At 52.2% G+C, this 11,330-nt stretch overlaps 1 protein-coding gene across 1 annotated transcript in view; it reads right to left on the bottom strand.

Annotated features, from left to right (window-relative positions):
- Positions 1 to 512: 512 nt before the first annotated feature.
- The window catches only part of LOC308148190 (teneurin-3-like), a gene marked incomplete at both ends in the record, with an annotated part of 13,821 nt that continues 3,003 nt past the window's right edge, over positions 513 to 11,330 (bottom strand). The window contains 5 exons of the mRNA XM_080521635.1: positions 513 to 730; positions 830 to 1,015; positions 6,560 to 6,760; positions 8,152 to 8,346; positions 8,834 to 8,935. Coding sequence (XP_080377761.1) covers positions 513 to 730; positions 830 to 1,015; positions 6,560 to 6,760; positions 8,152 to 8,346; positions 8,834 to 8,935 — 902 coding nt within the window. The remainder of the gene's footprint in view (positions 731 to 829; positions 1,016 to 6,559; positions 6,761 to 8,151; positions 8,347 to 8,833; positions 8,936 to 11,330) is intronic.

The following is an 11,330-nucleotide window of genomic DNA, read 5'->3' as shown; positions in this document are numbered from 1 at the left end:
TGCAGTGTTATTACATACTGCTGTGTTATTACACACTGCAGTGTTATTGCATACTGCGGTGTTATTCCATATTGCAGTGTTATTCCATATTGCAGTTATTCCATATTGCAGTGTTATTACATATTGCAGTGTTATTACATACTGCGGTGTTATTCCATATTGCAGTGTTATTCCATATTGCAGTGTTATTCCATATTGCAGTGTTATTACATATTGCAGTGTTATTACATACTGCGGTGTTATTACATATTGCAGTGTTATTACACACTGCAGTGTTATTACATACTGCAGTGTTATTCCATATTGCAGTGTTATTCCATATTGCAGTGTTATTCCATATTGCAGTGTTATTACATACTGCGGTGTTATTACATACCGCTGTGTTATTACACACTGCAGTGTTATTACATACTGCAGTGTTATTACACATTGCAGTGTTATTACACACTGCAGTGTTATTACACACTGCAGTGTTATTACATACTGCAGTGTTATTACATATTGCAGTGTTATTACATGATGCGGTGACAGTGCTTGGCAGGAGGCGTGGCTGTAAGGAAGCTGCAGTGTTTGGAGGTGTATGGCTCTAAGGAAGCTGCAGTGTCGGGGGGTGTAAGGAAGCTGCAGTGTTTGGGGGTGTAAGGAAGCTGCAGTGTGGGGGTGTGTGGCTGTAAGAAAGCTGTGGTGTCGGGGGGTGTAAGGAAGCTGTGGTGTCGGGGGTGTAAGGAAGCTGCAGTGTGGGGGTGTAAGGAAGCTGCAGTGTGGGGGTGTAAGGAAGCTGCAGTGTGGGGGTGTAAGGAAGCTGCAGTGTGGGGGTATGGCCACTCACCGATGTTGCAGTGCTCCCCGGTCCAGCCCTGGTCACACTCACACTTGCCCTCCTTGCACACGCCGTTCTTGCTGCACAGCGGGTGGCAGGACTTCTGGTCGCACACGCTGCCCGTCCAGCCCTCCTCGCAGCGACACGCCCCGCCGTAACACACGCCGCGGCTGCCGCAGTCCACCTCACACACCTCTGTGGGGGGGGGGGGGGGGGGTAAGGAGGGGGGGACAGACAGTTGTTCTTAGACTGAAACAGTGACCTGAAGGTTGTTGATGGTTCAAATCCCCAGAAGAAAACACACCGAGCTTAACAGAGAAGATGCAGCTGCCTCCTCAGTGTGTGTGTGTGTGTGTGTGTGTGTGTGTGTGTGTGTGTGTGTGTGTGTGTGTGTGTGTGTGTGTGTGTGTGTGTGTGTGTGTGTGTGTGTGTGTGTGTGTGTGTGTGTGTGTGTGTGTGTGCGTCTAACAAACCAGTAAATAAAAGGACTTCTCTTGGTGTTTCTGCAAACTGTCCCTCAAGGACAAATAAAGTGTTTTCAATTGAACCAAATTGAATTTGGTGCATTTCTTAGTGTGCAGAGCGTCGGCAGTGTATTTTGGTGAAAGTCCACTGACGACAAAACACACAAGTTGTAGAACGAAGTGAATAAACGTGTTCAAGCCTCATGTTGGAGAGCAGAAGAGCGCCGAGGCTGCAGATTCTAAATCAAACACTGTCGTCCTGAGAGGAAGCAGCAGAGCAGCTGGAGGCCCGTCTTCACCAACCAGCCCTTCAGTCTACATGACATCATGCTTCTCCATCAGTCTACATGACACCATGCTTCTCCATCAGTCTACATGACATCATGCTTCTCCATCAGTCTACATGACATCATGCTTCTCCATCAGTCTTCATGACATCATGCTTCTCCATCAGTCTACATGACATCATGCTTCTCCATCAGTCTACATGACATCATGCTTCTCCATCAGTCTACATGACACCATGCTTCTCCATCAGTCTCCATGACATCATGCTTCTCCATCAGTCTACATGACATCATGCTTCTCCATCAGTCTTCATGACATCATGCTTCTCCATCAGTCTACATGACATCATGCTTCTCCATCAGTCTACATGACACCATGCTTCTCCATCAGTCTTCATGACATCATGCTTCTCCATCAGTCTACATGACATCATGCTTCTCCATCAGTCGGCGTCTCCATGACATCAGGCTTCTCCATCAGTCTACATGACATCATGCTTCTCCATCAGTCGGCATCTCCATGACATCATGCTTCTCCATCAGTCAGCGTCTCCATGACATCATGCTTCTCCATCAGCGTCTCCATGACATCATGCTTCTCCATCAGCGTCTCCATGACATCAGGGTTCTCCATCAGTCAGCGTCTCCATGACATCAGGCTTCTCCATCAGCGTCTCCATGACATCATGCTTCTCCATCAGTCAGCGTCTCCATGACATCATGCTTCTCCATCAGTCAGCGTCTCCATGACATCAGGCTTCTCCATCAGTCAGCGTCTCCATGACATCATGCTTCTCCATCAGTCAGTGTCTCCATGACATCATGCTTCTCCATCAGTCAGCGTCTCCATGACATCAGGCTTCTCCATCAGTCAGCGTCTCCATGACATCATGCTTCTCCATCAGTCAGCGTCTCCATGACATCAGGCTTCTCCATCAGTCAGCGTCTCCATGGCATCAGGCTTCTCCATCAGCGTCTCCATGACATCATGCTTCTCCATCAGCGTCTCCATGACATCATGCTTCTCCATCAGTCAGCGTCTCCATGACATCAGGCTTCTCCATCAGTCAGCGTCTCCATGACATCAGGCTTCTCCATCAGTGTCTCCATGACATCATGCTTCTCCATCAGTCAGCGTCTCCATGACATCATGCTTCTCCATCCGTCAGCGTCTCCATGACATCATGCTTCTCCATCAGTCAGCGTCTCCATGACATCATGCTTCTCCATCAGTCAGCGTCTCCATGACATCAGGCTTCTCCATCAGTCAGCGTCTCCATGACATCATGCTTCTCCATCAGTCAGCGTCTCCATGACATCAGGCTTCTCCATCAGTCAGCGTCTCCATGACATCATGCTTCTCCATCAGTCAGCGTCTCCATGACATCAGGCTTCTCCATCAGTCAGCGTCTCCATGGCATCAGGCTTCTCCATCAGCGTCTCCATGACATCATGCTTCTCCATCAGCGTCTCCATGACATCAGGCTTCTCCATCAGTCAGCGTCTCCATGACATCAGGCTTCTCCATCAGTCAGCGTCTCCATGACATCATGCTTCTCCATCAGCGTCTCCATGAAATCATGCTTCTCCATCAGCGTCTCCATGACATCATGCTTCTCCATCAGCGTCTCCATGACATCATGCTTCTCCATCAGCGTCTCCATGACATCATGCTTCTCCAATAAACAGCCTCTAATCAACTTGCGTGGTTCTCCATGTACCCTGAGGTCAGGTGTGGTCATCGGTACACGAGTGAGGAATCATGGACGCCGTCGTCGGCACGTCGAAGTTCAAGGGAACACGGATGGAGACGAAGAAAGTCCAGGAGATTTTGAAGAAGAACACGAAGTGGAGGAGTCCTGCCTGTGCAGTAATCCCATTACACCTGGTAGTGACGCTGACTGATCGCATTAATGGATTATCTGACGTTACTGCCGAGTCAGAATCATGAAGTCTCCGCCAGCCTCACCCTCCTGTCTTCATGAGCTCACGTTCTCATCTCAGTTTGTGTTTCACTGTGGGGACAGACGAGGGGACAGACGGGGGCAGACGAGGAGACAGACGAGGGGACAGACGAGGGGACAGACGAGGGGACAGACGAGGGGACAGAGGAGGAGACAGACGAGGGGACAGACGGGGGCAGACGAGGAGACAGACGAGGGGACAGACGAGGGGATAGACGAGGAGACAGACGAGGGGACAGACGAGGGGACAGACGGGGGGCAGACGAGGAGACAGACGAGGGGACAGACGAGGGGACAGACGAGGAGACAGACGAGGGGGCAGACGAGGAGACAGACGAGGAGACAGACGAGGGGACAGACGAGGAGACAGACGAGGAGACAGACGAGGAGACAGACGAGGGGACAGACGAGGGGGCAGACGAGGGGGCAGACGAGGGGGCAGACGAGGAGACAGACGAGGGGACAGACGAGGGGACAGACGAGGAGACAGGCGAGGGGGCAGACGAGGGGGCAGACGAGGGGACAGACGAGGGGACAGACGAGGGGGCAGACGAGGAGACAGACGAGGGGACAGACGAGGAGACAGACGAGGGGACAGACGAGGGGGCAGACGAGGGGGCAGACGAGGAGACAGACGAGGGGACAGACGAGGGGACAGACGAGGAGACAGACGAGGGGGCAGACGAGGGGACAGACGAGGGGACAGACGAGGGGGCAGACGAGGGGGCAGACGAGGAGGCAGACGAGGGGGCAGACGAGGAGACAGACGAGGAGACAGACGAGGAGACAGACGAGGGGACAGACGAGGAGACAGACGAGGGGACAGACGAGGGGGCAGACGAGGAGACAGACGAGGGGGCAGACGAGGAGACAGACGAGGAGGCAGACGAGGGGGACAGACGAGGGGGCAGACGAGGAGACAGACGAGGGGACAGACGAGGAGACAGACGAGGAGACAGACGAGGGGGCAGACGAGGAGACAGACGAGGGGACAGACGAGGAGACAGACGACAAGAAGCCATACATGTGTGAATAAAGTGGTTTGATAAAGACTGGACACGAAGGAGGGAAGACTTCCCCAGGAGACCCGTCCTTCTGAAGGTTGGATGGCTCGTCTCGTTTCAAACCCACAGTCTGATTGTGTCCATTCACTCTCAGCGCCGACGGGAACAAATGAGGAGGAGGAGGAAGAACGTGTGTCTGGATCAATCATCGCTTTTGTTGGAACGTCTTCTGTCTGGTCGCACATTCAGTCCTCTGCCATTAGAACACAATCTTCATGTCCTCCATGATGGACTGGAGACGATCCACCGCCTGAAGACAATCCACCGCCTGAAGACAATCCACCGCCTGAAGACGATCCACCGCCTGAAGACAATCCACCGCCTGGAGACAATCCACCGCCTGGAGACGATCCACCGCTTGGAGACGATCTACCACCTGAAGACAATCCACCGCCTGGAGACAATCCACCGCCTGGAGACGATCCACCGCCTGGAGACGATCTACCACCTGAAGACAATCCACCGCCTGGAGACGATCTACCACCTGAAGACAATCCACCGCCTGGGGACGATCCACCGCCTGGTTAGGGTTAGAACGTTAAGACTTTGAACTTGGCGAAGGCAGTTGATCAGACGGAAGATTCCAGAGGTTTCTGCTGCGCTGGACGTCACGATGTCTTCAGGGGGTTTTGACGGTGGAGCGCTGTGAAGACACGTGTCCTCTGAAGAGACCTGTCCTCTGAAGAGACTTGTCCTCTGAAGAGACCTGTCCTCTGAAGAAACGAGTCCTCTGAAGAGACTTGTCCTCTGAAGAGACCTGTCCTCTGAAGAGACCTGTCCTCTGAAGAAACGAGTCCTCTGAAGAGACTTGTCCTCTGAAGACACATGTCCTCTGATTAGCTGCAAGCTAATGAGCTCTAATAGGAAGCAGAGCGCCACCGAGTGTCATGTGTCTGTTAGTCTGCAGTCGGGACTAAGTGACATGGAGCTCCAAGGACGAGGAGGAAGAGGAGGAGGAGGAGGAGGAGGAGGACAAGGAGGAGGAGGAGGAGGAGGAGGAGGACGAGGAGGATGAGGACGGGGAGGACGAGGAGGAGGACGAGGAGGAGGACAAGGAGGAGGACGAGGAGGAGGAGGAGGACGAGGAGGACGAGGACGGGGAGGACGAGGAGGACGAGGACGGGGAGGACGAGGAGGAGGAGGAGGACGAGGAGGAGGACGAGGACGAGGAGGACGAGGACGGGGAGGACGAGGACGGGGAGGACGAGGACGGGGAGGACGAGGAGGACGAGGAGGAGGAGGAGGAGGACGGGGAGGACGAGGACGGGGAGGAGGAGGAGGAGGAGGAGGACGAGGAGGAGGACGAGGACGAGGAGGACGAGGACGGGGAGGACGAGGACGGGGAGGACGAGGAGGAGGACGAGGAGGAAGAGCTTCTCCTCCAGGATGGAAAATTAATGAAAAACAAATCAATTAGGTTTTTTTTTCCTCCTGCCGGCGTCTTGACTTCACCTGGAGGGAGTTCACCATGCTGTGTGTGTGTGTGTGTGAGTGTGTGTGTGTGTGTGTGTGTGTGTGTGTGTGTGTGTGTGTGTGTGTGTGTGTGTGTGTGTGTGTGTGTGTGTGTGTGTGTGAGAGGAGGTCCTCCAAACAACAATATGTAATTGAATGTGTGTTTGATGGTTTTGACAAGACAATGTTCAGTGTAACAGCCTGAGGAAACACATAGAAGTGAGAACACACACACACACACACACACACACACACACACACACACACACACACACACACACACACACACACACACACACACACACACACACACACACACACACACACACACACACACAGTCTGTCTTTCTCTCTCTCTTTCTCCTTTGTTTTTATGTCTATGGATGAAGCCATCTGCATTCCTCCTCCTGTTTTCTTTTCTCACCTCTTCTCTGCACCACTGCTGTCACTTCTCTCTCTCCCCCCCCCCTCACCCCTCCCCCTCCCCCCCTCCCCCCCCCTCACCCACCCAGTGAGCAGTCCGGTCCGGTCCAGTGGTGGTCACAGGTACACAGGTTGGTCTCGGTACTGAAGGTGCCGTGACCCGAGCACTGGTCTGGACACGTTGCCTTGGCGACCTCACAGCTGGCTCCGCCCCACCCGGCCTGGCAGTGACACTCGCCGTGGATACACACGCCGTGAGACGAGCAGCTCGGGTCCATGCAGTCCACTGGAGGGACGGAGGGACGGGGGGGATGGAGGGACGGGGGGACAGAGGGGTTGACAACACAATCCTTTATTCTTTCATTTTCTTCTTTAAAAGCTTGATTTTAAAAGAAAACTCATACAACAGTAATGTGTGAGTGAGTGAGTGAGTGAGTGAGTGAGTGAGTGAGTGAGTGAGTGAGTGAGTGAGTGAGTGAGTGAGTGAGTGAGTGAGTGAGTGAGTGAGTGAGTGAGTGAGTGAGTGAGTGAGTGAGTGAGTGAGTGAGTGAGTGTGTGTGTGTGTGTGTGTGTGTGTGTGTGTGTGTGTGTGTGTTGTAGTGAGTGAGTGAGTGAGTGAGTGAGTGAGTGAGTGAGTGAGTGAGTGAGTGAGTGAGTGAGTGAGTGAGTGAGTGAGTGTGTGTGTGTTGTGTGTGTGTGAGTGAGTGAGTGAGTGAGTGAGTGAGTGAGTGAGTGAGTGAGTGAGTGAGTGAGTGAGTGAGTGAGTGAGTGAGTGAGTGAGTGAGTGAGTGTGTGTGTGTGTGTGTGTGTGTGTGTGTGTGTGTGTGTGGGTGGGTGGGTGGGTGGGTGAGTGAGTGAGTGAGTGAGTGAGTGAGTGAGTGAGTGAGTGAGTGAGTGAGTGAGTGAGTGTGTGTGTGTGTGTGTGTGAGTGTGTGTGTGTGTGTGTGTGTGTGTGTGTGTGTGTGTGTGTGTGTGTGTGTGTGTGTGTGTGTGTGTGTGTGTGTGTGTGTGTGTGTGTGTGAGTGAGTGAGTGAGTGAGTGAGTGAGTGAGTGAGTGAGTGAGTGAGTGAGTGAGTGAGTGAGTGTGTGTGTGTGTGTGTGTGTGTGTGTGTGTGTGTGTGTGTGTGTGTGTGTGTGTGTGTGTGTGTGTGTGTGTGAGTGAGTGAGTGTGTGTGTGTGTGTGTGTGTGTGTGTGTGTGTGTGTGTGTGTGTGTGTGTGTGAGTGAGTGAGTGAGTGAGTGTGTGTGTGTGAGTGTGTGTGTGAGTGTGTGTGTGTGTGTGTGTGTGAGTGAGTGAGTGAGTGAGTGAGTGAGTGAGTGAGTGAGTGAGTGTGTGTGTGTGTGAGTGTGAGTGTGTGTGTGTGTGTGTGTGTGAGTGAGTGAGTGAGTGAGTGAGTGAGTGAGTGAGTGAGTGAGTGAGTGTGTGTGAGTGTGAGTGTGTGTGTGTGTGTGTGTGTGTGTGTGTGTGTGTGTGTGTGTGTGTGTGTGTGTGTGTGTGAGTGTGAGTGTGTGTGTGTGTGTGTGTGTGTGTGTGAGTGTGAGTGTGTGTGTGTGTGTGTGTGTGTGTGTGTGTGAGTGTGAGTGTGTGTGTGTGAGTGTGAGTGTGTGTGTGTGAGTGTGAGTGTGTGTGTGTGTGTGTGTGTGAGTGTGAGTGTGTGTGTGTGAGTGTGTGTCGTACCGTCCTCACAGTTGTCCCCCTGGTAGCCGGTGTTACAGACGCAGGCCCCCACGATGCAGAGGCCGTGGCCCCCACAGTGGATGTCGATGCACTGGTTGGCCGGCACGTCGCACTCCGTGCCCTTCCAGCCGCTGTGGCACTGGCAGCGGCCGCGCGAGTACTGGCCGTTCCCGCTGCACAGCACGGGGCAGGACGCTGCAACACAAGGAGGGTGGAGGCTTCAGGAGGGTGGAGGTCTGGAGGAGGAGGCTCTGCTGCTGCTCGGCTTCAGCAGGAGAGACTCTGAGGCCTCGTGGTGGTGGAGGTGGTCTGGTGGCTTCCTCCTGATGGAGCTTCCTCCTCCTCCTGATGGAGCTTCCTCCTCCTCCTGATGGAGCTTCCTCCTCCTGATGGAGCTTCCTCCTCCTCCTGATGGAGCTTCTTCCTCCTGATGGAGCTTCCTCCTCCTCCTGATGGAGCTTCCTCCTCCTCCTGATGGAGCTTCTTCCTCCTCCTGATGGAGCTTCCTCCTCCTGATGGAGCTTCCTCCCCCTCCTGATGGAGCTTCTTCCTCCTGATGGAGCTTCTTCCTCCTCCTGATGGAGCTTCTTTCTCCTCCTGATGGAGCTTCCTCCTCCTCTGTGTGTGTGTGTGTGTGTGTGTGTGTGTGTGTGTGTGTGTGTGTGTGTGTGTGTGTGCTCACCTCGAGAGCAGTCCGGCCCCAGGAACCCTGGGAAACAGTGACACACTCCTGAGAGACAGTCTCCGTTTCCATGACAGTTCTGAGGACACTCCATGATGGAATCTGATGAGACAGAGACTCAATGAGCTGGATGGAGCTGCACACACACACACACACACACACACACACACACACACACACACACACACACACACACACACACACACACACACACACACACACACACACACACACACACACACACACAACGAGGGAGCACTCCTCTGCGGTTGCCGTAGTTACAGCCAGTCGGTCCAATCAACACATCGTAACATCCAATTACCCTGCTGTTTCTCTCTCACCCTACACACACACACACACACACACACACACACACACACACACACACACACACACACACACACACACACACACACACACACACACACACACACACACACACACACACACACACACACACACACACACACACACACACACACACACACACACACACACACACACACACACACACACACACACACACTGGTCACAGCTGAATATTCTTCCTCCAAACTGTTGAGCTCCTTCTTCTACTGCATCAAACCTTAAACACTCAAGTTCTTAGTCATTTGATTTCAGTAGATTTCAGTTGATTTCAGTTGATTTCAGTAGATTTCAGTTTATTTCAGTAGATTTCAGTTGATTTCAGTAGATTTCAGTTGATTTCAGTTGATTTCAGTTGATTTCTGCAGGTCCAGTTGAGGAGTGTTGTGATCAGACACACACAGTTTCTAATAATGTTTAAAGATGAAGACGTGTTTCAGCAGCTCTACAATAACATACACATGTTTAACACATGAAGAACGTGACATCATGCTAATTATTGCGCTTTTCATGGAAAGATCCTTTATGGTCACAAAGAGCACCGGTGTACTCTGATCACCATGGTGATCGTTGTTTATCTGATTACCATGGTGATCGTTGTTTATCTGATTACCATGGTGATCGTTGTTTATCTGATCACCATGGTGATCGTTGTTTATCTGATCACCATGGTGATCGTTGTTTATCTGATCACCATGGTGATCGTTGTTTATCTGATCACCATGGTGATCGTTGTTTATCTGATCACCATGGTGATCGTTGTTTATCTGATCACCATGGTGATCGTTGTTTATCTGATCACCATGGTGATCGTTGTTTATCTGATCACCATGGTGATCGTTGTTTATCTGATCACCATGGTGATCGTTGTTTATCTGATTACCATGGTGATCGTTGTTTATCCAGCAGCAATACAAGGATTTCCATTAGATGTTAGTGATGTGAGTGTTTGGTTGGATGTTGGTCAGAGCTGGTTGGATGTTGGTGTGAGCTGGTTGGATGTTGGTGTGAGCTGGTTGGATGTTGGTGTGAGCTGGTTGGATGTTGGTGTGAGCTGGTTGGATGTTGGTGTGAGCTGGTTGGATGTTGGTCTGAGCTGGTTGGATGTTGGTCTGAGCTGGTTGGATGTTGGTGTGAGCTGGTTGGATGTTGGTGTGAGCTGGTTGGATGTTGGTCAGAACTGGCTGGATGTTGGTGTGAGCTGGTTGGATGTTGGTGTGAGCTGGTTGGATGTTGGTGTGAGCTGGTTGGATGTTGGTGTGAGCTGGTTGGATGTTGGTGTGAGCTGGTTGGATGTTGGTCAGAGCTGGCTGGATGTTGGTCAGAGCTGGTTGGATGTTGGTGTGAGCTGGTTGGATGTTGGTGTGAGCTGGTTGGATGTTGGTGTGAGCTGGTTGGATGTTGGTCAGAACTGGTTGGATGTTGGTGTGAGCTGGTTGGATGTTGGTCAGAACTGGTTGGATGTTGGTGTGAGCTGGTTGGATGTTGGTGTGAGCTGGTTGGATGTTGGTGTGAGCTGGTTGGATGTTGGTGTGAGCTGGTTGGATGTTGGTGTGAGCTGGTTGGATGTTGGTCAGAACTGGTTGGATGTTGGTGTGAGCTGGTTGGATGTTGGTCAGAACTGGTTGGATGTTGGTGTGAGCTGGTTGGATGTTGGTGTGAGCTGGTTGGATGTTGGTGTGAGCTGGTTGGATGTTGGTGTGAGCTGGTTGGATGTTGGTGTGAGCTGGTTGGATGTTGGTGTGAGCTGGTTGGATGTTGGTCTGAGCTGGTTGGATGTTGGTCAGAGCTGGTTGGATGTTGGTGTGAGCTGGTTGGATGTTGGTGTGAGCTGGTTGGATGTTGGTGTGAGCTGGTTGGATGTTGGTCAGAGCTGGTTGGATGTTGGTGTGAGCTGGTTGGATGTTGGTGTGAGCTGGTTGGATGTTGGTGTGAGCTGGTTGGATGTTGGTCAGAACTGGCTGGATGTTGGTGTGAGCTGGTTGGATGTTGGTGTGAGCTGGTTGGATGTTGGTCAGAATTGGTGTGAGCTGGTTGGATGTTGGTGTTAGCTGGTTGGATGTTGGTGTGAGCTGGTTGGATGTTGGCGTGAGCTGGTTGGATGTTGGTCAGAACTGGCTGGATGTTGGTG

The sequence above is a fragment of the Blennius ocellaris genome, assembly GCF_963422515.1.
Source record: "Blennius ocellaris genome assembly, contig: SCAFFOLD_344, whole genome shotgun sequence".
Classification (NCBI taxonomy): domain Eukaryota; kingdom Metazoa; phylum Chordata; class Actinopteri; order Blenniiformes; family Blenniidae; genus Blennius; species Blennius ocellaris.
This window is presented reverse-complemented; position numbering and strand designations above follow the sequence as displayed.